This window comes from Prunus avium, chromosome 8 (assembly GCF_965620075.1).
Source record: "Prunus avium chromosome 8, drPruAviu1.hap1.1, whole genome shotgun sequence".
NCBI classification, from domain to species: Eukaryota; Viridiplantae; Streptophyta; class Magnoliopsida; order Rosales; family Rosaceae; genus Prunus; species Prunus avium.
The window spans coordinates 30,779,193-30,805,843 of record NC_142291.1 but is presented as its reverse complement, the minus strand read 5'-3'; the positions used below and the strand labels follow the sequence as shown (position 1 = coordinate 30,805,843).

The 26,651-nt window shown below is 36.6% G+C and overlaps 2 protein-coding genes and 1 pseudogene across 2 annotated transcripts; 1 reads left to right on the top strand and 2 right to left on the bottom strand.

Annotated features, from left to right (window-relative positions):
- Nucleotides 1-5,395: 5,395 nt before the first annotated feature.
- Nucleotides 5,396-10,207, top strand: LOC110765137 (putative disease resistance protein At1g50180; annotated as a pseudogene).
- Nucleotides 10,208-13,005: 2,798 nt separating this feature from the next.
- LOC110765165 (abscisate beta-glucosyltransferase-like) lies at nucleotides 13,006-14,616 on the bottom strand. The gene has a single exon (XM_021968239.2). The coding sequence runs from the start codon at nucleotides 14,553-14,555 to the stop codon at nucleotides 13,059-13,061; it is 1,497 nt and encodes a 498-aa protein (XP_021823931.1). The 5' UTR covers nucleotides 14,556-14,616; the 3' UTR covers nucleotides 13,006-13,058.
- Nucleotides 14,617-21,710: 7,094 nt separating this feature from the next.
- LOC110765161 (CBS domain-containing protein CBSX1, chloroplastic) lies at nucleotides 21,711-25,490 on the bottom strand. Its single transcript, XM_021968235.2, has 7 exons — nucleotides 24,995-25,490; nucleotides 24,841-24,905; nucleotides 24,448-24,508; nucleotides 23,708-23,757; nucleotides 22,614-22,729; nucleotides 22,216-22,273; nucleotides 21,711-22,103 (listed from the first exon to the last, which is right to left on the bottom strand). Exons 1-7 carry the CDS (start codon nucleotides 25,278-25,280, stop codon nucleotides 22,035-22,037), a joined length of 705 nt encoding a protein of 234 aa, XP_021823927.2. The 5' UTR covers nucleotides 25,281-25,490; the 3' UTR covers nucleotides 21,711-22,034.
- Nucleotides 25,491-26,651: the final 1,161 nt, after the last annotated feature.

The following is a 26,651-nucleotide window of genomic DNA, read 5'->3' as shown; positions in this document are numbered from 1 at the left end:
TATTAGTAGTGAATCACCTATTTTTATATTGTACATTGTTGTGATACGTTTTCTATGTGAGGTTATGTTTGTCCACATCTATAGCTTGTAACTTGACAAGATTTAAGCCACGATAATTATCCATTGCAAGCCCTACACTTTCAAGCAAGTGTGACATGGTCCCTTCTACCGTGTTTTACTATATTTGTGTCCTGCATATTCATGTCATGTGAAATTATCCTAAATCAGAGATACACGCAATTTAAGTAAGAGGCACAAACCATATGATATTCTGTTCCATGCATTGGTGGATCCAGGGATTTTTTAGCGGAGGTGCAATATTGACTAAGTATGAAAAATGGTTTTTCAGAATAATCATTTTCTCAAGATAATTTTTGGCGGCTGTTATTCCTTACACATCAAATAAGAAAACTTGATTTTATGAGATTTTAGTATGAAGTATATATTGACTTAATGAGCCATCATTTTTAGCCTAAATCGTATTTTGCACTAAAACCGATTTTTCATATTTTGATTTGGTGGGAATTTGATTTTCTAGTATTTTTATTTGAATCCAAATGGGGGGTACTTCCTCATTTACATTGTAAACTTAGGTAAATTGAGTAATATAAAAATAAATGAAAGTAAAAGGACAAAGACATTTACTTAAATGTTAAAAATGGAAATAAGGTAATATGTACACCAATTGAGCAAAGAGGCCATTTGAAGCACCTACAATGGTTTTTCCGGCAAGGGGAGGTGCAGGCCTTGCGCCTTAATAGGTCCGTCACTTCCATGTTCTATTGTCCTATCTGGTTTATGGTGTTTCTTTTTTGCTAGTCTATGTCTTTGGATAGCATCCCTCTTTTGCTTTAGTTTCTCCGGTGACATTTCGGCATGTCTGTTCGGTTTCTTGGGTTTTGGCTCCCCTTTGTGAAGGAAACCTTTAGAAAATCATGAGTTTCATTTGAACATCAACATAGATAATTAAAATCATGGCAACGGAAGCTTAAGCATGCATCTATGAGTTCAAAAACAAAAACTTTTCCCATGAATCTTTTAAGCCAAGTGATAGTTGTACTACTTTCCTAGAACATACTTCTAGTAAGATTGGAAGGAGGAGTTACCCTTGGTGCGTGCTTTCAACCCTATCATCGAATTCCACCAAAGTTGTTGAAACTTGAATGGCTCCTTCAAAATCTCCACCTTGTTGTTGAAGCTTGAATGACTCCTTCAAAACTTCAACTTAGGAGGTTCTCCAAAAGTCACCAAAATAGGTAACCTCTAAGTCTCTTCACCAACTAGAGCTTGAGAAGAAGATGATGAGCTTAGTGAGAGGATGATGCTAGTGATCCCTCACTAAGATGGTATGAAAGTGTAGAGAGAGTTTTTGGAAGACTAGAGCTTTCTTTCTCTCTCTTGTTTTTCACTAATGACCCTCTTAGGCTTCAAAAAGATGATAGTCATCTTTTTCTTAAGTCAACAAGTTGACTCTAGCAAACCAAAAGCCCATATGAACGTCCATCCCTTGAAATTGGGCCTCTTGGGCTCAATTTAATTTATGTTTTCATACAACCCAATCTCCATGTCCAAAAGGATAAAACCCAACGAGCCCGGAATTCAAAATTCCCGTTTGAAGCCTATTCCGACATCACGTGTCGTTTAAATTAATTTTGCCTTAACCAATTAACAAATCTTAATTGATCTCTTCAATTCATCATCTCCATAACGGTTTCTCAAATAACTCAAGTTTAACGGTGTGCGATCCATTAGGTTCTAATTAGCAAGGTCGTGGGCAATTTGGACAAAATAGGAGGAAGAGGTTGACTGTTTGATGGGTTCCTGGCCCGGGGATGCCCCGTCAGTTTTTCACCTCATTATATCAAGCCAATAGGATACTGCCACCTGCCAATTTTCTTTAAAAACTTTTAATAATATATTTTAATTAAAAAAATCAACTAAAAGTAAAGGTTTTCTCAAATCCCATCTCTACATCCGTACCAGCTCTTTTACTCCCCCAATTAATTTTTTTTTCCCAAACTAAATTAATGTTTTACATTCTTTTCTTTTTCTGCCAACCCTCTTGCGTCTCCTATGCAAAAACATTCCATCTGTAAAATAATTGTTCTTGTCTCTGTTCAATCCCTCCCCTTCCTCTCTTCTATCCATACAAATTTTTTATATTATATTTTTTTTAATGACGTGATGTATTTTATTGTTACAACTAATGACATTTTTTTTAAAATAATGAAGTAATGCTAATAAAATTTAGTTTGCTGTACAATTTTGTTTCTAATATTAATAACTCAAAGAAGAAGTATGTTCTTTTTTCCTTTTCGCATGATATCAATAACTCAAAGAAGAAATATGTTTTTTTTTCTGTGATCAAGTGTAACGTGGGTAATTTGCATGAATGGATTTATAATTGACTAATCCTTCTTCAAATAACATATTAAGGAAGAGCATAAACTTAATCTCATGTACAAAAGTAGTCTTTTGGCCAAATAGTACAACAAAAAGGAAAAGGAGTGCGGAATTATTCTCTTGTACAAAAGTGTAACCTCGGCCAAATAACATAACAAAAAGAAAAGGAGAACACTACGTCACATCTACAAAAACGTAATTTTGCCAAACTAAAGATTATATTGTTCTCCTTTGCAAAATATGTTGGCCTTAATACATCAAAATGAGCACATTACACTTGTTCAAATAAGATGTCCAAACAAAAATTACAAAATTAATACAAAGCATAGCATATCCTTCAAACGTTCATATTATGAATAAAAGTACAATCTCTACGTACCTATGTTGGCCTTATACTTGCTTCAACCATAGAAGGCACAACATTTGCGTGAGCCTTTCGTATCTCTGGATGTGTAACGATTCAAGCTTCCGACTTTATCCATGGAGGGATACCTCCAAAGGCATAGTTGATTCTTGATGAGCTCACTTGCACTATAGCCATGGCCACTCATTATCTCCCCTCTGATTCATTTGAGTAAACCTGGTTTTCGATTTTGTTGTTGAGGTCGTGGTGGGGTTGGCTGGGTGAGGAAGAGACTATGGGAGATTTTTTTGTTTTGAATTTTGAATTTTTATTTATTTAATATAATTTACCTCTTTTTAATATTTGAAAAAATAAAGATTTTTTTAATTATTTGTTTGTCTACATGGAAGTCCACCTGTAAGTCCACCTTATTAAAAAATGGGGTCTATATTTGACACATCAATATTTAACAGATTCATTAACGGTTTGGCTAATGGAGGGGGCAATTTGTAGGGTTTCTATGACGTTGAGTATGTACTAGTAAATATCCCTAAAATCGGGTATGAACTTTTAAATGACCCTATAGGTTGGGGGGTTTTATGTAGTTTTTCCAAAAAATTAATTAAGAAGTAAAAGAGCTTGCACGGATGTAGAGATTGGATAAGAGATAAACTTTACTTTTTGGTTGATTTTTTTTATTAAAATATGTTTTTAAAAGTTTTTAAAAAAGATTGGCAAGTGGCAGTATTCTATTGGCTTGGGATACTGAGTTGGAAAATTGACCTGGCATCCCCGTGCCAGGAAAGTTTTTCTCCTTTGCTAGGGGCACTGTATTTAGTTGCATTGTGTATTTTCTTTTTCAAATTTACATTTTTAATCCTTGTTATTTTCATTTTCACAATTCAGTCTGTACATTTTGTTTGTTGCAATTAAGTCCAAATCTTAAACTCCTTTAAATTAATAGATGGAATTAGTTGTGGTGTTATACAACCATCGCATGTGACGATATTTTTTGTCATTTTAAAACGTTTGCAATCAGTCCAAATTGCAAGAATTTTTTTGTTTTTCTTAATAATATTTTGATACAAGCGATATTAAGGAAGGAGAAAATCAAACCTAAGACCTTGATTACATGAATAAATACTCTTAATCACTTAAATTACAAGTTACAAGTTACAAGTGACTTGTAACAAGTCTCTTTTTTCTTAACAATATTAAATTTGTAAGGCATGATTGCGTACTAGATAAAATTGCTGGTCTAAAATTATCAAAATTGAAATACATTTCTCAATAAAAGAAAACCTTAAGTATATATATGTTGTTTCTAGTATGATTACAATTTTGAACAAATGCTCGTATATTAGAAAATATAGCACCGATGTAATTCTATAAGATAAGCACCACATCAGTGTTGCAACGAATCATTATGAGCCCACTACTAAATTTTATTAAGCTCATCAGGTCAAATATGGATTGAATCAGGTTGATTAAACTCATTTAGATATAGAGTTTTACCTCAAAAGGTATTAATATTATTAGTAGTGAATCACCTATTTTTATATTGTACATTGTTGTGATACGTTTTCTATGTGAGGTTATGTTTGTCCACATCTATAGCTTGTAACTTGACAAGATTTAAGCCACGATAATTATCCATTACAACCCCTACACTTTCAAGCAAGTGTGACATGGTCCCTTCTACCGTGTTTTACTATATTTGTGTCCTGCATATTCATGTCATGTGAAATTATCCTAAATCAGAGATACACGCAATTTAAGTAAGAGGCACAAACCATATGATATTCTGTTCCATGCATTGGTGGATCCAGAAATTTTTTAGCGGAGGTGCAATATTGACTAAGTATGAAAAATGGTTTTTCATAATAATCATTTTCTCAAGATAATTTTTGGCGGCTTTTATTCCTTACACATCAAATAAGAAAACTTGATTTTATGAGATTTTAGTATGAAGTATATATTGACTTAATGAGCCATCATTTTTAGCCTAAATTGTATTTTGCACTAAAACCGATTTTTCATATTTTGATTTGGTGGGAATTTGATTTTCTAGTATTTTTATTTGAATCCAAATGGGGGGTACTTCCTTATTTACATTGTAAACTTAAATAAATTGAATAATATAAAAATAAATGAAAGTAAAAGGATAAAGACATTTACTTAAATGTTAAAAATGGAAATAAGGTAATATGTACACCAGTTGAGCAAATGAGCAATTTGAAGCACCTACAATGGTTTTTCCGGCAAGGGGAGGTGCAGCGACACCTCCTTGCGCCTTAATAGGTCCGTCACTTCCATGATCTATTGTCCTATCTGGTTTATGGTGTTTCTTTTTGGCTAGTCTATGTCTTTGGATAGCATCCCCCTTTTGCTTTAGTTTCTTCGGTGATGTTTTGGCATGTCTGTTCGGTTTCTCGGGTTTTGGCTCCCCTTTGGGTATTTGCCATTTGGCCTTTTCTGAATCTTCAATTGAACAACGACAAAAAAAAACTTCAATTTTTCGAAAGCATTTGTCACGTTATATTTGTTAAGGGAATCAAAAACTAGAACAATGAATCTCCATTATTAAGAGATAACCACTTTTATTGTTGGAAACAAGATACAGAGAGGGAGCCAGATTAGAGACAGAAAATGGCGGAGTTTGTAGTTTCGACTATCGTCGGAAAGCTCACAAACTGGATCACTGAAGAAGCACATCTCTTGGAAGGTGTGGGTGACAAGGTTGAGCAACTGCGAGATGAATTGCAGTGGATGCAAAGTTTTCTCAAGGACGCAGATGCAAAGAAAGAGAAAAATGAAAGACTTCGCAATTGGGTGTCTCAAATAAGAGAAGTGGCCCTAGATGCTGAAGATGTTTTAGAAACTTAATTACATCGCCAAAGCAGCATCTCACAGTTCATCGAACATACCTGCAAAGTTGATCAATCTTTACGAGGTCAGAAAGAAGATTGGAAAAATCCAGTCTAGGGTCCAAAACATTTCAAGCCAAAAAGAACATTTTGGGTTCACTAGCACTGGTCGAGAGGGACATGAAGGGACGATTGCTTCCGCAAATGAAAGGCTGCGATGGTGGAGACAGACATTGCCCAGTATCGAGGAGGATGATTTGGTTGATCTTGTAGAAGATACCAAAACATTGCTAAGACAACTATCTCGCATAGAGCCACGTCGCCTTGTGGTTTCTATTGTGGGCATGGGAGGTCTCGGCAAAACCACTCTTGCAAAAAAATTGTACAACCATAGTGATATCGAAAACCAATTTGATTGCAAAGCATTTGTTTATGTATCAAAAGATTACAGTAGAAGAGACACTCTAGAAGGGATAATTGTAGCTACAAATCCTGATTGCAATATAGATGATTTGAAGAAATTGGAAGAGGAGGCGTTGGTATTGAAGTTGCATCAATTGTTGAAAGAGATGAGGTATCTAGTTGTTCTTGATGATATCTGGGAAACGGAGGTCTGGGATAGCTTCCAATCTGCATTTCCAAGTGGAAAGATGGGAAGTAAAGTGATGCTCACCACCCGAAATAAGGAAGTTGCTTTATATGCAGATCCCACGAGCGAACCACTTGAACCCCAATTTTTAACACAAGATGAAAGCTTGGAATTGTTTCGCAAGAAAGCACTCCCAGGAAAGGATATGCCTTGTGATTTGGAGAAGATTGGAAGAGAGATGATGGTGAAATGTGATGGTCTGCCACTAGTAGTGGTGGTGCTTGGAGGATTATTGTCCACGAAAAGGAAGACAGCAAAGGAATGGAGACACGTGCTTCAAAACATCACCTGGCGTCTCATTGATCAAGATCGCGTTTCTGCAATTTTAGCTCTAAGCTATAATGATTTGCCTTTCAACTTAAAATCATGTTTTCTCCATTTGGGTCTTTTTCCCGAGGATTCCTCTATATCAAAAATAAAGTTGATACACTTGTTGGTTGTAGAACAATTCTTACCACAATAAGGAGAAGAACCGGCGGAAGGTGTTGCTGAAAATTGCTTAAACGAATTGGTTGATAGGTGCATGATCCAAGTGGCAGCATTAACCTCACTTGGAAAGGTTAAAACCATTCGCATGCATGATCTTCTCAGAGACTTCTCTATCTCAAAGGGGAATGAGGAAAGTTTTTTTGAAATTTATAGTAAGCACCAAGTTGCATCGCCAACATCACAACGCAACAAATCTCGGAGGCTTACAATCCATGGTGAACATGATTTGTATGTTTTTCTAAAGCCGTATGCCTCTTACTTACGCTCCCTTCAATTATTCAACGTAGGGTATTTGAAAAACGGTTTTATTTACAAGGATTTCAAGTTGCTCATGGTCCTAGATGGTGTTCCCTTTCCATCTCAAGCACTAAGTGCAGTGGGAAACCTAATTCAACTGAGGTATCTAGGATTATCTTTGATACAGGTCCCCTTCGGACTCCAGCTTCCACGATGGATTGGAAAACTAAAGAATCTACAGACACTTAAAGTAGAATATAGCTTCTCATCAAAAGTAAAATATAACTATGAGAATTTTCAAATTTACACATTCGTATTGTTTCCCCGATGTTATTTGGAAGTTGAAGAATTTGAGACATTTGCTCCTCCATGGAACCAACCCAATGAATCTCATATTGGATACCTTGTGCAATTTACGGACCCTAAAATGTTCTGATGGAAGTTGGATAGAAGAATTTACGGACCCTAATTTGCAATTTACGGACCCTAATTTGCAACAACTGAAGATAGTAGAATTAACAAGAGCAAACTTAGACTTGGTGGTTTCCAACATAGAGATTGCACTGCCTTCAATCCTTGTCGATGGAATTCAGGGGTGGCCATGTTGAGAGTTAAACCAAGTCCACCGAATTCAAAGCCACATTTAATATTTTATTCACTTTGTAAAAGCATGCCCATGCTTTATGTAGGATATGTTTTGTTTATTGGCTCAAGGAGTGATGCTACTATGGCTAATTTTGTATCAGGCATGCTGTCGGCAATGTGCGCTCTTGTCTCTAGGACTCTCTTGTCTCTAGGATGTTTTTATTGTTTCTGCTAAAAAGTCTCTCTCTCTCTCTCTCAGAAGAGGCGTTGCCTCTATTTGTACTTTGTGCTGTTGCTTGTTGTTTGAATTAATTGAATGAAGCTTATCAGTTTTAGCTTTAGTCTTCTTCCTTCTATTTTTCTTCTGTATCTGTGTGAGAATATTTTGCTGCTTGAGCATTGAGAATCTGCGTGCTTGCTGTGTTGTTTGGTTTGTTTGTCTGTGAGTTTGCTGGTGTGGGTTTTTAGTTCTCTACATTTGGTATCAGAGCTGTGTTTGAGCAGCAAGTGCTAGTGTGTTGAAGATGGCAAGTGACATGGAAGCTGAAGGTGGAAGTAGCTCTATGCAACGGAGGCAACCACAAGCTGTCAGCATGAAGGTGAAGTTGAAGTCTTTCACAGGGAAGGAAAACTTCATGCTATGGCAAATGAGGATGAAGTCAGCCCTTACACAACAAAATCTCAATGTTGTCTTGGGAGGTAAAGAGAAGAAGCCAGCAACCATGACAGACGCGGAGTGGGGTGTTCTAGACGAGTTGGCTAGAGGAGCCATCGAGAACTTCATCGCAGATAAGGTGCTCATCAACGTGATGCAAGACACAGCGAAGCAAACATGGGAGAAGCTCGAAGAGATGTTTGCAGGAAAGTCGCTGTCCAACAAGCTCTTCCTCAAGGAAAAACTCATAAATCTTCGGATGGAAGAGGAAGGTAATCTAATGGCGCATTTGAGCAGCTTCAATAGATGTGTTGCTGATTTGCAAAGAATGGAAGTGTTGTATGATACGGAGGATAAGGCACTCATGTTTCTAACATCCTTACCTCCGTCTTATAAGCATTTCCGAACAACGCTTATGTTCAGGAAGAGTACTTTGAAGGTTGAGGAGGTGGTGCAAGATGTGATGACGCATCACCGGATGTCCCAACGTTCGGAGGAGAACTCTCAAGATGCGAGTCTATTCGCAATGAACTGTTCAAGCAAGCGTGAAGGCAAGAGAAGCGACGGGAGGAATGCTAAGTTCAAGGACAAAGAAGGGTGCTTCGAGTGTGGGTCTAAGGAGCATTGGAAGCAAAATTGTCCGATATGGAAGGAGAAGATAAAGAAAACCGGAAGTTCAGCAAATGTGTGTGATGATGACATTTGTGATGAACTTTTAACGGTTACGGAGGAGAGTAACGGGGAAGTCATGGCAAGTTCTTCGGGTAAGAGTTCTACTTCAAGTTGGATTTTAGATTCCGGGTGCTCATATCATGTGTGTTCAAATAAGTTGATGTTTGACACATATGAGGAGAAGAAGGCAAGCAAGATTATGTTGGGAGACAAAACTACATGTGAAGTTTTGAGCATAGGGACTATGAAGATCAAGTTGCAAGATGGTGAAATTTGGAGTCTTAGTGAGGTAAGGTTTGTACCTGCACTAAGAATGAATCTACTTTCTCTTGGCTCCTTGGATAGAGAAGGTTGCTCTTACAAGGCCAAAGGAGGGAAGCTCATGGTCACACAAGGTACTGTGGTGGTTATGAGGGGTGGTCAAGTAGCTGGGAGCTAGAATGTCCACAAGAGGTTAAACTCACCAAGGGAGGAAGGGAGAGAGGGCAATCAGTTCAAGATAGGAGCTGAGTTGGGTCTTGAGAGTCTAGACACCAAGGAGGGAAACACCAAGTGTGAGAGAGTGTTCACGAGTGCATCAAAGTGTTGAGCAAGGGGTGAGAGAGAAAAGAGAGCTTAGGAGAGAATAGAGTTCAAAGGGGGTTTCTGTGTAAACCAAAGTTGTAACTTATTCTTTCATTAGTGAATTTCTCAAGGGGATCACCAAGAGGATATAGGCAATTGCTGAACCTCTAAAATACTTGTGTCACTTTGTGCTTGGTTGGTTTCTTAAGTGTGTGTGTGTGATTCATCCATAATTGTTTGTGTCACAAAGTCCATCAACAACAAGATCATTAGGGGAGTGAGTGAAAGTCTTGGCCATTTTCACAACAAGCCAACCAACACCCATAAGACTTTCTCATTTTTAGCATCTCCGCAAGCTCCATTTGGCTGGGAGAATAAACAAGCTACCTGAACTCCCACAGAACCTCGTCAAGCTAAGTCTGTTGTATTCCGATCTTAAGGAAGATTCAATAGGTAAACTTGAGAGGTTGCCAAACCCGAAGTTTCTTTTCTTGGGAGAAGGGTCATACAACAGAAGAAAACTGGTTTACTCCTCAGAAGTAGGGTTTCCTCAGTTGCACATTCTACGTCTACAATTATTAGATGATTTGGAAGAGTTGATAGTGGAAGAAGGGGCAATGATGAAGCTCAATAATCTAGAGATAAGCCGCTACCCACGATTGGAATTGGGAAAGATTCCAGAACGATTGAAGTTATTGACTTCATGCTCTTTATGGGGATTGGAGGAGTTATTGACTAACTAGCAAGTACTATTTGAATTTTGAGGGTGTATGTTCTGTTGTTGCAATTTTACTTTTGAACAATTTGTCCAGCCTATATGAAATTTAGGTAAATTTGATAAATTTAGCTAGATACGAATTTTATCATATTGGTCTTGCTAGGGTAAAGGGCCGTCTATTTAAGCCGGCAGGCTTGGTGGATTTGTTTGTTTTTGGGCTTCATGCCCCCTTTGTTACCAAACAAATATATTAAGAACCTCAACCGTATTTGCAAAAATAAATTTAGTTTACCAACCATAACTCTTAACTTGTGGATGAACCAACTGTTATCATGATCAATATCGAGCTCATATTTATCTTTGGACAAAGCAGGCCCAAAATCCCACATATACCAACGAGAAGGATTGTTAGCATTCGTCACACGTGCGGGGCGTGTGAGAATGTGAAACTAAAAAGTCTGATATTGAAAAATTAGAAATCTTACAAGTTCTTATAACGAATTGAACTACTCCCCCTATTACCAATTGATTTTGAGATGAAACTTTAACTTCCTACTGCCATTTGTCAATCCACCAAAAGTAAAAGCTGTTCCGATACGTGCATATTCAAATTTCAACTTTCTTTTCTATTGTTTTTCTTTTTCTTTTCTTTTTGCAGAAAATATATCAATGATCACATGAAACTTGATTGCTTTTGTCATGACATGACATATCATAATCGAAGGGTGGTTTGTGCGTGTGGTAATGCCTTGGACAACGTTACTCCCGTCACTTTCATGCTACTTATAATTAGCCAACCATACTTCTTTTTATAGCAAGGAAAATTGATCATTTAGGCATAGTCTATTCAAGCGCCACTCTGGCCTCTTTTACTTTACATGCATCAATCTTAAGCCCAAAATTGCAATGGGGCCTCATAATAATAGATAGAAGGTTTGTCCGCAAGGGTTCATTAGAAATTTTGCCCTCTTTTTGGGTTACATACAAGGGAGGTAAAATGTAGAGAAGCGATTTGAACTCTAAACTCGCGCGTGGTAGAAATACTCACTATCATTGGAGCTACAAGTTCCTTTTCATAAGTTTTTTATGCAAATAATAATAGTGCCTAATAACACTCAAATAACATAGTTAAAAGGAATAAAACTACCTTAATAATATTGACACACATAGAAACTCTCAATGTTAGCGTATAAATCCGAAGTAGGATATATATTCATTTATCTCCCAAATCAAGTGAGTGGATCTGAATATCATTGTGAGAGAATAAGTTATTGTGTGTATCTGGTACACCACGTAGCTTGCCTGCCGATATAGTGTATTGAATTCACGCAATAATTTTTCCATTAGAGCGGATTAAGAGCATCACCATTCTAAAGAAAAACATGTGGGGAATGAGTATTGCTAATTATTACTTACGGTATCGTTGATTCATTCATGTAAGCCAATGGTACAACTACGCGTGCACAAATGTTGTGCACCACGTGTGGAATATACTATCTCTTTCGTTGAGGTAAAAGGTTGAGGATTTGACTCTTATTAAATAATATTGAAGAATTTATTTTAAAAATGAATATTTTGTTATATATTCATATTTATATGAATGACTTATATCGTTTGTTGTAAAATATATAAGCAAATAATAAGTGCACTAGGCTGTGAAATCTACTCTCATTTGCTTAAATATATATATATCACCATACGATATCATGCATGGAGTTAAAAATTCTATAAAAAAAATATTTATAGGTACATCACTAGTTTCAAAGGAAAAGAAAAGAAAAAGTAAAAAAAAATCTTGGATTCCCTTCGATTTACAAGCAAGAGAGACATAAAAATTATACAATATATGACCTAAACAAGTAAGTAGTTGGCTGCACATTGTTTTTAATTCCATATAATTATTTTGGATTCTGGATGTACGCACAAAGATTGGCCATCTCACCTATAGCTGTTGGTGAATTGTGAATTACATGTTTATAGAATATGCGGTCAACTATGTGATTAGAAAATATAGGTGAGATGTAATACAACAAAATAAGCACCATATTAGTGTTGTGCAACGAATCATTACGAGCCCACCACTAAATTTATTCAGCTCATCAGGTCAAACATGGATTGAATCAAGTTGACTGAATTCATTTAGATATGGAGTTTTATCTCAAAAGGCATTAATATTATATTAGTAGTGAATCACTTATTTTTATATTATACATTGTTGTGATATATATTTTTTTATGTGAGGTTATGTTTGTCCACATCTATAGCTTGTAATTTGACAAAATCCAAGCCAAGATACTTGTCCATTACAACCCCTACACTTTCAAGTAATTGTGACATGGTCCCATCTATCGTGTTTTCCCATGTTTGTGTCGTGTATGTTCATGTCATGAGAAAAAATTATCCTAAACCAGAAATACTAGGCAATTTAAACCAGAGGCACAAGGCAAAGCCCAAACTTGTTATGCATCACAATATGAGGGAAAATGAAGATAAAAAGATATTGGCATGATTTCAAACTTGTATGAGATAATCACAAAGGTGAGCTTTATTTGTACTTTTGAGAAAGTGTACCACACCATATAAATGTAAGATGCTTAATTGCCCCAACGAGGAAAAAAATTTGTCTATCACAAGAACACATAGATAGATGGATAGATAGATAGATAGATGTGTTTCATGTAAGTTTTTTTTTTTTTTTTTTGGGTCTGAATTTCATGTAAGTATTTCACTCTAATAATAGCCCTACATTTCTTTATTTCAATAATGGAGGAAGTACAATAAATGAAGGAGATGGTGAAGTTAATGAAAACTTACAAATTTACAATCCAGTCCAAATTAATCATTTATTGATGACAATGAAACAACGTCGTACCAAATTACAGATGACCATTTTGATTTTTCCGGCGAGACTTGAGCTCAGCTATGAAAGCATCAACATTTGCATAAGAAGAGCCACCTTCTTCAAAAGCTCTCATGGCTTTGTCTCTATACTCTGCTGCTCTCATTCTCATGGCCAGAACTTCAGCTTCTTTACTGCCCATTAGTCTTTTCACAACTTTGGCTACTTTCTCACTCTTGATGGTCACTCTAGGCAGCTCCTTCAATGGAACCCAGTGCTCATTTCCCATTGAAATCCCGACCCTTATGACATTGAGAATGAATCTCTCATTGTAAAATTGCTCAGAGGAGAAAGGCCATGTGATCATAGGCACACCAGCTGTGACACCTTCAATGATTGAGTTCCATCCACAATGGTTCATATAAGCCCCAACTGCTGGATGTTCTAGAATCAGAAGCTGAGGAGCCCAGCCTCTGATTATGAGCCCTCTTTTTGATTTTTTAACTCTTTCTTCAAACCCAACAGGAAGCAGAACACTTTCTACTTGTTGCTTCTCTCTGGATGAATAATCTAAAATTCTCCCAATCACCCAAATGAAAGGGTGGTTGGAGGCTTCAAGCCCATGAGCAATCTCCAAGAGCTGAGCTGAAGTGATTCTTGGCATGCTTCCAAAACTGATGTAAAGAACAGAGTTGGGTTCTCTAGAATCAAGCCAATTCAAACAACTGTGCTCATCAATGGAGGTTTTAATACCTCTTTCAACTTTGTCAATGTTGCTTCTGTTGTGCAATGAGACTGGCCCTATGTGCCATGTTTTTCTCTTCATCTCCTTTTGAAAATAATCAGCATAAGCTTGTTCCAACTCATAGAAGCTGTTGACCACAATCCCATAGCTTTTAATCTCACCCTCCAGAGCCTCATTGAGGAACAGAGTGAAGCCATTTTCAGCTTTGACATAATCTGGCAGCATTGACCTCTTCAGCTCAATCTTGTTGGGCAGGCCTGGAACAACAAAAGCCTCTGTTTCAGATAAAACTCTCTCATGCGGTGCGTAGCGTCTGAGGCTCTCTTCCACGCAATGAGAGAAGCAACCACTCCCATCGAACACAATCCGGGGAATGCCAAGCCCATCAGTGACATCTGCTGTCCAAGGATAAAGCCTGTCGGAGACGAGACAGTCTGGTCTGGTCTCACAAAGGAGCTTCCCAAGAGGCTCTTGAAGCTTCATAGCAGCCATGAAGAGCTTGATGAACATGTCACCATTAGTGGTTGTGAGCTCATTTTCACAACCATTTGGTAGGCCAAACTCTTCTGATGGGAAATTTAGAGTGTGGAAGCCAATATCATAGCCTAATTTTTGGTCTCTGAGGATGGGGTTTTGAAAGAGGAGGACATTGTGAGGGGTTGTGACAATGGTGGCCTTCACTCCATGAGATGCGAAGAGTCTGGCTAAATCTATCATGGGGATCAAGCGACCACCAAGAATGTATGGGAAAAAGAAAATTTCAAGTTTGGGTTCAGCTTGTGAATCCATTTTTTGGTGTATAACAATTGCACCTAGCTAGCTCTAGTCTCCTCGGCTTAATTAATTTATAGTTCTAGCTCTTCCTTCAACCTCGTGGCTTGGCTTGTAATGCATGATGAAATTATTTATACCGCACTTACTGATTACATACGTTATTGATCTACTTAGGGCCCATCTATACAAATGGATTCCATGTTGTTACAACTGTCTATACAAATGGATTCTATGTTGTTACAACTATTTTTACAACGTTTTGACTTTTGTTGTGTTTGATAAAATCATTCGTACCATATTCACTAATTACATTGCTAACTTTATCTTTCATAGAATTGATAATTATGTAAAATCAATCTCGCATCAATGAGTAATGTTGTGTACGATCTATCATCTATACCTATATAAATGAGTTTTCATATATGTGAGAGTGTGAGACTCATCAATATATAAATAATGCATTTCGTTTATGTAAGGTCTGTTATCAATAATGCAATTCGTAAATGTCGAGAGTGATTTTGTGCATAATTGGAAAATTTTATAAATAAAAAAATTAATATACAATGACAAAAATTTATGCATGTGTTTATGTTTTTTTTTCAACTTTTTGTTTATGCGCAGTCGGTTGTGCATGTGACATTGGTTTCAAAATGCAGTGATATAATAAAGTCCTTGATTCATTTGGATTCTGTTTCTCTGCTTCCCTACTTTGGGAAAAGATCGTATCCACAAATTTCATCTGCATTATGAGACTTATTAGTTATAAAAATTGGACCCAAAATGTCCACCAATTTGAATTGCTGATTAAATACTGAGTACTCGTTTTCAATCACACCACACATAGAAAATGAAACATCACAACAAGACTTCTGGTTCGGGAAGTTCATATATTAGAGCGGTTCCACCGCTCTACCCTTTGCTCGGGCAAGGGGGGGCCTAGGCCCAAAAAGGGTAACAAGCGGACAAATGTTGCCAGTGCTATTGGTGGGCTCCACAAACTTGGGCTGACCCAAAGGCAAGAATAGCCTAAGCTGTTGTCCGGGTTTGTTGACGTCAAAGATTATGTCAGTAATGAAAAAAAAAAATTAAAACCTTTACAAAATTCAGAATTTTTTTAAATAAATACTTAGTCAAATTTTTTATTTCCCACACCAAAATTTTATACAAATTCCTCTCCTCATATCTCATGTGAATAGTGGTTGCCATGGCAATAGATAGAAACACCACAAGCCTTTTGCTAGGGCTGTCATTATTTATGTCAATAGTAACAGCCCTTACCTTGTCCTTGCCCTTTGCCATGAAAAATGGATAGAAGTACTTTTAATGGCTCTCTATGTCTCTCGGAACATGTCTAATAGGAGTGATCTGGCCAGAGGCAAGATAAGGAGCTCCTTTTGGAGAGATTATATAATAGTACTGTACCACCACGTCAGTTAGTACTATTTCCATTCAAAGTTTGCCACGTGTCATTTTTTAGAAAAAAAGTTATAGCTTATTTATAGTTGAATTTGAAGTTACTGTTTTAGCCTTCAAAACACTAAAAAACTTGGCAAACTGTTTTAGCCTTCCAAACACTTAAAATTCGGCAAAATTCATCCACCGTCGTTCTGCCTCTCCTCCCACCAACCCCTCCCTCTCTCTCTCTCTTCCTCTTTGTTTCTCTTCTTCCCTCCATCTCTCTCTCTAGAAAACAACGAATATGAGTTGACTGGGTTCAATTGGACATGCATCCATTAATGTAATTGAAGACAAGAGAGGAGAGAGAAACTGAGAGGAAGGAAGGCAAATAGAGGGATGGGGCGGCGACAAGTGGAGGTAATGCTGGGTTCAGGGTGGGTTGTGGTTGGCTGCTGTACAATAATCTATTTCTTCAATTTTTTTAATTCTTTTTTAGGGAGATGAGAATTGAGGAAATTGAACAATTGAGATTATGATTACGATGCTGTTGTTAAGGAAGAAAAATGAAAAAAAAATTTGAATGTGAAAACAAACACCAGATGTAAAATAAGATTGTCGTTTGTACATGAGAGAGAAGGACGGAGGAATAGAAATAGAGGAGGAGTGGCGGCAGCGGCCAAGGGTAATTGCATCTGAGTTGGGGTGGGAGAGTTCATTCTTTTTTTCATTTTTAAAATTTCATTCTAAAGGGTAAAATTGGATGTCAAAGTCTAGCTGTCCAAAAAGTTTTTATTTTCTTTAAAAAATAACACGTGTCAAATTTTAAAAGGGAGTATCACCAGCTGATGTGGTGGTACAGTACTATTCTATAATCTCTCCTCGTTTTGCCCGAGCAAAAATAGCCCCACAGTCATTTTTTCAAATTTAAAAAAAAAAAGGACGCAGCTTTTGCTGACTTTTCAATTGCAATGACAATTGAGGAGCTGCCACGTGGCGCCCTTAATGGCAATGGCCTAACGGCTATAGTTGTTGGCCTTTTTTGTTTTGTTTTTTTCCAATTCCAGACTAGCTGACTTTTTTTTTCCCCCCCTTTTATTCATCACATTCTCACCTAAAAAATCTCTCAATTACTCCAAACATTTCTCTTTGTTTGTTTTTTTTCATTTTGCTCAAAATTGTTATTCCAAAGTACAGCTCAAAAATAAATTTTTGTGTTGATTTGATTTTTATCACAAATAAAATAATAATAATAAACTAAAATAAAAGGTTTTGAGTTTTAGCCCCTAACCCCTCACCACCGTTAGAACCACAAAAAAATTGAGAAGTTAGATTTTATGAACAATACCATTTTGAGGGGCTAAAACAGCACCTAGCTCCTTGCCCTTGCATTCAAAACCCCTCCTCCTCTTCCTGTCCTCACTTATTGTACTTAGTTTAATCTTTTTGACTTCACATACACGTGAAATTGTAGGGAGTATAAAATTATTGAACAAAACGTTGATTCAATGAAACACCGAAAATGCTATTATATCTACCATGTTTTAAATGTTGACATTTTATAAGAAATGTTACTTTGATTACTTTTGAAGCATTTGACCATGCGATCAAGAAATAATTTTTTAACAGAAATTATTTATTCAGAAAAACTATGGAGTTCCCTTAAGAGAAAAAAAAACAAATAATAAACTATAGCCCCCTTTTTCCTTTTTCTTTTTGATAAGGTCTATAGCCCATTTTACCAAGAGGACTTTGTTTATATTTTGGAGATTGGAATAAATATATTTTCTATTAGAAAAGAAAATGCAAGAATTGATATTTGAAGGGTTGTATATTTCAAAATTATCATCAATATGGCTATATTTAAGACACATTAAAAAAAAAATGTCTAAGGACCTCTTAGGCCTTATTTGGTATCCTACTCAAAAACTATGATTGTTTTTTTAAATATGATTTTTGAAATAGTGATTTTAAGATCTAAGAACTTGTTAGCTATTTTTAAGAACTAAAAAAAATTGAAATTGAAATTAAAATCAGAAAATCAAAAACCATAGATTCCCAAATTGAAATTAACAATAGAAAAGGAGAGAGAGAGAGAGAGAGAGAGGGAGGAGAGAGAAAGAGACGGGAGAGGGAGGAGAGAGAGAAAGAGACGGGAGAGAGAAATGTAAAATCTCACTTTTTTTTGTTTTCAATAATGGGGTGTTTTTACCAATAGGAGTTGGTCCAAGTGGAAGGGGCTTGGATCCTTTAAACAAGAAGTCCTGGGTTCGATCCCAGGCTCTTGCGAATAGAGCAGACTTTGTTGGGAGAGGTCCCCGCTTTGCGCCCGACAATACCTCGAGGGTTTTTTGGGTTTTGGACTTAAAATTTGTTTTTGAGCTTATAAAATTAGATCCAACTAAGATACCAAACAGGCCCTCAAATTCTGCATGCTTATTTTTGCATGCATAGTGCCATCAGCAAAAGTAAAACATCAATCTTTATCTTGCTGGCTTGAATTGGACATTCATTGTACGGTTTCTACATCTCCCACAATATGATTGCAGGATTGGGCGATAATGGTGACAAGACTAGCTAGTGATTGCAGGATTGGGCAAAATTATTGATATGATCATTGATAATGTTGGACTCTCATTTAAAAAAATAATAAAAAAAGAAGAAGTAATTTGAGGGATGTTATTGGATGGGGGTTGTTGTCTGAGTTTTCTTTTATATAGATAAAGAAGAGGTCATTCAAATTTGAACCTATTCCAATATGGAAAAGGGAAGGATCGTCATGGTTATCTTGATATTGTTGAATCCGGCACCATCATATAATAATATTGCTTAAACACTTACTAATTAGTGTTTTAACTGGACAAACTAATGGGATATTACAATTTGTAAGCCTCTGAATTTAGGCTAATCCATAAAAATGGATGAGTTAACTATCAAGAGTCCGCACAGAACATATATAGAAGTCATGGATTTAGGGTTTTGGTTCCATCCATGAACCAATAGACTGCAAGTTAGATCACGTTTTACACTAACAAATAATTATATATATGCATATGATATAAATTATTCACGCAATGAGTGCGCGACTGTCATTAGTATTTCTCTACTGATCGCCAAAATGCTAGTTTAGGAGTTAAGTTTTGATTACGTAGATGTCAAATCATATCAATTTATAGATGGTTGGAAATGGTATTGGCTGCCAGCTAATATCAAAGCAACTAGAAGACGCTCGAAACAGGAAGATGCTTAAAGGGGTCTTCGATCTTGATTGTAAAGATTTCAATCATTTGAATCCCTTGAAAAAAGTGAGAGCTATATGTTTTTGGAGCAGTGCAGTGCAGATATATTTGGAAGAATGAGAGGTTCTCTTTGCGCTGAAGGTCCAACGTTGATGGAAGCTTATTTATGAGGTGCCTTAAACATGGGATATTCTAAACGCTCCTTTAAAAGCTTTACCAGCTGTAAAGGCTATGGTTTATGGAGGCCTGTGTCTTGTCAAAAAATATATGGAATCTGGAGGGATCATGTCAAATAATTTGACAGTATTCTCTGGGATAAAATCTTATGTTCGAGAGTTCTGGAGGCCATGGTTTCGAAGAGCTGCTTGGAATTTTTTATTATTATTTTTTAAAAAGGTGGCTTTGCTCTCAACCAGGAAAAGAGCTTTACAGTCTGTCAGTCTGATTTCTGTGGTCAAGCTCATCTGGTAAGATATGATGATATGGAGAGAAAATCTATCTTAGGGAGGGCTGATATGTACAAGATACACAAAAGATCTGCTGATTTTTTATGTCAGGGGGTTGCTTCCTGAAGTAGAAGTATAGTGGGAACATTTTTGCTCACCACTTTAATAATAGGTGTACCCTCATTACCATCCTCAATGCTTGACACGTGTCCATAGATATAATCATGATTCCATAAATACAAAGCAAAAGTTAACTATGTTTATGTCTATGGACACATGTCAAGCATTGAGGATGGTGGTGAGAGTACACCTATGATTAAAGTAGTGAGCAAAAATGCACCCGAAGTATAGATGCATCCCCAAAACAAAAACGTTTTTAATAAATGATATCATTCTTTGTATTTAGGTAGAAGAAGGTTTTCTAGGGTCTGTTTGTTCATTGGTTGGTTTTGAGTCCTAATTAACCTACGTTAGTTTCATCTGCTTGGTTAATTCTTAATCGTAAGCATAACTTCTGTGTACGACGCCAGACACGATAGATCTCATAGATCTCATACGTCGGTGATACATAATTCATTATATCACCAACTCGTTATTTTTCACCAATGAATTGGTCATACTTCATTCATCATATCATCATCACTTTCATAAATTCAAAAAAAATAAAATAAAATAATTGGATCTTATAATTTGGTGATACATAATTCATTGTATCACCAACTCGTTACTTTCATCAATGAATTGGTGATACTTTAAACATTGTATCATCACTTTCATAAATTCATTGTATGAATTGGTGATACTTAATTCAACCATGAAAAGGAAGTTCTTTTGGTTGAAATTAAGTTATTTGAAAAGTGAATCCAATTTTTTTTTTTTTGGGTCCTTTTAATTCCAATCATTACATTATTAAGAGGTGCACAAATTCAAATGTTCAAAACCAGTGTAGTTGCATATAATATAATCAACTAGTGAAGAAATGCGAGTGTTGAGTCAAATTGTTAATTCTCAGGTGCAAATTCCACTTCTTTACCAAAACAAGAAGCGCAATTATCTTATTTTCAAATGTAGAAATTGTTTATTCTCAAAGTGCATATACCACTTCTTAAAAGGGGCCACGGCACGGGTGATGAGACTCCACTCAATGCCAATAAACCTCAGATGGACCCGAAAAGCTTTTCTATTTTCTTTTTTTCCGGTCTGAAAGGTTGGTCAAGCTAAAACACACTGGAAAAGCTAAATAAAAAGTTCAAACAATTAGCTTTAAAGACGAAAGACTGAAGTCGGTAGCTAGTTGTTGTGGCAATGGCAGGGTTGGTGCTCGTGGTGCAATGAGGTGCATCTGCACCTCTCTTTGCCAGAAAAATCATTATAAGTATTGCATATTGCAGCTCTGCTCAACCTGAGAGGTACGCTCTAGATGTTCGACAAAAAGCCTAAACGAAGTTAGTCTGCTGTGTTACTGTGTGCTTCGCTGCATTGCCAGGGCACTTGTTTTTTTTTTATTTTTTTATTAATAAGGCCTTGCCAAAATTACACATCCACTAAAAATTTTATGGGTCCTCCAGTGATTGGTGCCGGGGGTAATGTGGCAACTCGATGGGGGTAATGATGGTAAGAGCAGTGGTGACCATGGTTACATTTTTTCAAAACTCTTTCTTCAAATTTAAGAAATAACACATTTTAGGTGGAACTTAAACTTGTGATTTGTTCCTCCCACAATCCATATGTTAGTGTTCATAGAATTTATAAATCCCGTTATTTTAGAAAATTTGTACACGCCATTCTTGAAAATTATGAGGTTTGTGTTTGTCCAAACAATCTATCCATAATTTTCCTCGAACTTTAAGAACTATATTGGACCAAGCTAAGCTTTGAAAATCACTCTTCACAACTAGAATTTGGTGATGCCAAAACAAAATCCTAGTCTGTAAATCATTCTGATAAGTAATCCCCAAAGGGTCCACCGCCTAGCCCAGCCCCAACCTCCCTCAAAAAAACCCCAAATGAAATTATTCAATTTCGTTTCAACCACCCATTTATATGGCTGGTTGGTGGAAGCATAGAGAGATATGGGGCAAAGCTCCTCATAAACTATAAACGAAATAATCATTGGTTTTGAGGTTATAATGGTCTTTATAATACAAAAATTTGGCTCAGGACAACTGCAAGTCAGCAAGTCACAGATCTGATCCTAGAAAATGTTGATAATTTTACAAGCCTAAATACAAGTGCAACCCTATTATAAGGCAATCTATACTATTAAGGACAGCAATGATGAAGTTTAAGTGGCCTCTTAATACCTGCAATGACAAGCTGTGTGGCCTACGCCTTGCAGAAATAATTATGATATCAATGAGACTTAGCTCATTATGCATGCCTATGAGCTCCGCCGATGTTCCCCTGAACTAAACTCATTTTTCACCAGCACGTTTTATCTGTAGGGCAGCTTTAACAACGTTTCCCCTCGTAATGATCCCAACCTTTTGCAATGGAAGAAGAAACCAATCAGAAAAAACTTGCAACAATATAGCATCCAACAAATAAGAAACTTTTTTTTTAAAGAAGAAAAAAGGAAAAGAAAAGAATCATTACCAGTTTGCCCTCACTGTCTACAACTGGCAGTCGGCGATATTTTGTTTCAAGCAACAACCTAACAAAATACAAATGATGGTTTTAGCTGACTGTACTTTGAACTGCATCGAACTGTACATTTCAGATTATTCTTGTCTTACTGTGCATAGCTAACTTGCAACCACATCTTAGAATGAAAAGACACAATCATCACTTCCACAAGTCAGAGAAATTCTATGAGAAATTTAAGTTCCATTCCAACTAAAGCTCCACAATAGTCATAAGAAAACTCGTAACAGCCTGCCACCCATACTTTCATTCTCAAATAAAACCATATAACACAAATGAAACATTTATACTACAAGAGATTTTCCCTAAGCAACAAAACAGATATTAGGGAAATTAGTTAAATCCATTACCTAGCAGCATCTTCTAGGTTGGTGGTTTCACGAACAACAAGCGGAGCAGGTGTCATCACGTCACCAACAACTTTGCCGTTGTTCTTGCTAAGCAGTTTCTGTATCTTGTTGAATGTCTGCCATACTCATCCAGATTTAGAAAGCAATCAACGAAGCAACTAACCACACATCTGATCTAAGCATTATTTTAAATAATTTGTAACAGGGCAGCTTCAATTCTAGGCGACAACATGTCTCCAACTTTAGTTTTAGTGGACATTATTCTTGCTGATATATAGACTCACACTACTCACTCAGTCATACAAGAGGATAGTACAAGTGAAAAAGAATTAACAAGAACATCACATAAATTCTAGAGCTCTATCAATTATCACTTGTCATGCGAAGACTATCACTGTGTTAGGTATGCTCAAATGTAACCAACCATAATACTAGCAAGCTTCCATATGATAGAATTTTTAACTTTTTTTTTTTCTGAATAATAAATGGGAATATTATTAATACAAGAAAACAGACTACAAAATAGGTCCATCAGGAACAACCAAACTGAAACCAACAAAGCCCCACAAAACAAAAAGACCAAAAACTAACGGAACCCTTAACCCACAAAATCAGACCAATTCAGAAAAAATTTACTAAAAGGAAATTTCCTAGACAGTGAATCCAAATAGTACTAAGATATCTAATTCCCTCCCCCAATGAAGACACCTCTTCTTCTCAATCATCAAAATTCTCCTATTTCTTTCCCACCACACCACACACAAAGAGGCCACCACAGCAGGGTTCCACAGAGTAGCCCTCTTTTTAACTATAGAAGCCATATCTCCGAAGAATTCCCAACTCCAACTGTCTTGCAAAGACAGACAGTAAATGTGCCTAGTGTGGCTACATGATCCACATGTGGTGTGTACATATGCACAATGGGCATGTTATAATATTATATGAAAATTATCAGGAGTAACAAATCAATCTTATGATCCAACGTAAACAAAAAAGATAAAATCCATCATAGTGTAGTAACAAAACAGGCATTGCAATAGAGATTACTTGTAAATACAAATAAAAAAATGTGTGGCAAAGAAAACTTTACATACTTTCCAAGAACTATCAACATCTGGAAACAAGTTTGTGTCACTTTGACCACCTGGTAGCATCAAAAAAAAAAATCATAATAAATTTCCATTCATTTCACCCTAAAAAACAGAAAAACAAACAGTAAGAACAAAATTATAGCCAGCAAAGCACCGCCTAAGGCAGGCCTTGAGGACAGCCTGGTAAGGCATTCGCCTCAGGTCCCCAATCTTTTAGCTTCCAAAAGGGCACGCTTAACCCCTATGTTAACCTTAGGCCCAAGAACTTGCATTAATTAGTAATTTTGCAGCTGAAAATGTGAGAAATTCAATGTTTTAAGTGATACTTTGCTGCAAATGGCTCATCACTTTATGGTATTATAGCTTTGAATTTATTTGGTTTTTGTTTTCTCTTGTGGATTTTGCCAAGCTCTGGAGCAACAAGACCATATGTATCTTTCTATGGTTTGGTAAAAATTACGCATGAGTCATGACCTTACTCTAATTAAGAAACTTTTAGTAGTAAATTATAGTAATTACACATACGCAAATTTTGTGCGAGTACTTGTATCTTTTATATTTGTCGCCACTTACCAATTTTAATTTCTTTCATGTGAATATATGTATGGAGGCTCATTTTTTAGGAGTTTACCACATGCCCCAAAAGGCAAAAGCACAATTATAGCTGGAAATCCAGAATGCACAAATATTTTTTTTTTTTTTTTTTTTAAGTTTAAATCTTCGGATCATGGAATACAACATACCTTTTATGTTTCCTGATATGGAGTCTAACGCTAACAAGTCATAATCTGAAACAACACCAACCTGCAGCAGTGGTAAACAAACCCTCAAATCAAGGTGTATGGGAGCAACACAAACCCATAAACACAAAAAGCTAAAGCAATTAAGAAAATATACCAACACAATCAAGCATCAAGACACAAGATAAGCTTTGTTAACAGAAGGAGGAGAAATTTTTAAATGTTCCAGGTACACCAGAAGGAGATAGAATGTTGCACCAAAAACTCTTACTCTTTCCTTATAAACCTCTACGTTAATATCATTTATATGCATAGATAGAGACTTCAATTACACGATTTATATATGAAAACGCAAAAAAGGAAAGAAAAAAAGAAAGAAAGATAAGATTTACTTACGAGTTTCCAGTCATCATCAATCACAGGAAAACCGGTAATTCTCTTCTCCACAAGAGCATCCAATGCTGTAAACAGAGAAAAAAGAAGCAATCATCAATCAGAAAGCAAAGACTCGAGCTTGAGCTCGAAGGTTTGAGCTTGCGGCATACTATACCTTGGTCGACGGTCGTGGTGGGCTTGACGACGTGCAAACACTCCTTGGTGGTCATGAAATCGCCGACGGTGTAGGTCCCATTTCTGGGGAGGGAATTGGCGGCGACGCCGGCGGCTGAGGAGGCGAGAACCAGAGGCCGGAACTGGAGGCAACGGCGTCGTTTGGAGAGAGCGAGGAGAGGGGATCGACGAAGCGGAAGAAGGGAAGAGCTGGGAGTTGCAGAAGAAGAAAGAGAAGAGTAAGTGGGGAAAGTTATGGGGATAGGGATTGAGATTGAGCCCATCATGGCAGAGCAGCGCAGCTTTTGATTTGATGTAGCTCAGCTCACCTAAGCAGACACCAAAGCAAAGAAGCTAATTTTTTAAAATTTATTTACTCTTTTTAAATAAATAATTATGATTTTGTTCTGTTTTTAATTCTGGAGAGAGAGATAGAGAGGAGGCTCCGCTGCAGCTGCTGCTGGGATTTTCAGATTTCTTTTTAAGAGAGAGAGCGCATGTAGTTGTTTATTATATTTCTTTTTCTTTTTTTGCTTTTTGGGTTTCCGTGTCAAGAGGAAATGTTGGAGAAATGGAGAGAGAGTAGGACCACGCCCGCTTGGTCGCTTATGACTGCTTTCCACTTATCACGCGCCGCGCCGTTTTCAAACTTCCTTCTCTAGAGTTGCGGCTCGGAGTGTTGGAGAGTTGGACAAGTTGGCATGTTGCAAGGTAAATCCAAACTCAATCCGTCCTAATTGTAGTGTGATGCTAGAACACGAGAACTTATTATTCATACTGGAATATAATTACGTGTTATATTAACATAAGAGAAATCAAAATAATAAAGTTCGGTTGTTCTTGACCATTCTTGTGTGTTTCTTTCCAAATATCATAATAATATTAGAACCGTGGTCCGTGGACATGCAATGTTAGATGATGTTGATTTTTCCTGCCAATACGGTTCATGCAGCAATCCATACGTTGTCAACTGATGGGTATAGCTTAGATTTCGCAATTAAACACATTTTTTTTTCATATGTTTCACAAGCTAGATGTTTCTGCGTCACTTCCACATACACACCATTGAAAATGTCTGCATACATTTCGCATTTCAACCCATGTGTCACTCTCCATGTTCAAACCTCTTGACAAACCATATTCCACTTTTCCACTTCTCCACTTTCTCATCCGATCTTGTTTTAATTTCTTTTTACTATGTTGAAATTGCTTCGGCCAGCACTAAAAAACTTCTAACCCTTCTTCCCGACGCTAAAAACAGTGTGATACTCGAATTAAGGGCGAAACAACGCTTGTATTAGGGTGGGCTCTAGTTCAATGTAAATATTTACAAACATAGAAATTTGGTACTAATCTTTAGGAAATTCACTTCAATTGGTGAAAATTATCTCATCTCATCTTAGCAAAATTTGGTCCACTCCATCACTACAACTCCTTATACAAAGTCAGTTAACTATCCACATATTATAAAAAGAAAAAAAAAAGAAAAATATACCCCACTTCTTAAGAAATTCATATAATTCCGTCGTTGACTCAAACTAACCAACTTAGTGTCAATTTTTAACCTCCTAATTCTCAAGGCATAAATTTGACACAGTTCTGGTGGGATACCTAAAGAGCTAGAATTTGCATGTGCAAAAGCTCTTTTTTATTGCCCA

Bases quoted from the DNA above. Each gene is read 5' to 3' on its own strand.
- LOC110765161 (XM_021968235.2), bottom strand. From the start codon at position 25,280: ATGATGGGCTCAATCTCAATCCCTATCCCCATAACTTTCCCCACTTAC. The intron at 22,730-23,707 runs GTATGTAAAGTT...TGAGTATGGCAG, and splicing joins ATGTTGATAGTTCTTGGAAA to ACATTCAACAAGATACAGAA. The intron at 22,104-22,215 runs GTAATGATTCTT...CCATTGCAAAAG, and splicing joins TAGACAGTGAGGGCAAACTG to GTTGGGATCATTACGAGGGG.
- LOC110765165 (XM_021968239.2), bottom strand. From the start codon at position 14,555: ATGGATTCACAAGCTGAACCCAAACTTGAAATTTTCTTTTTCCCATAC.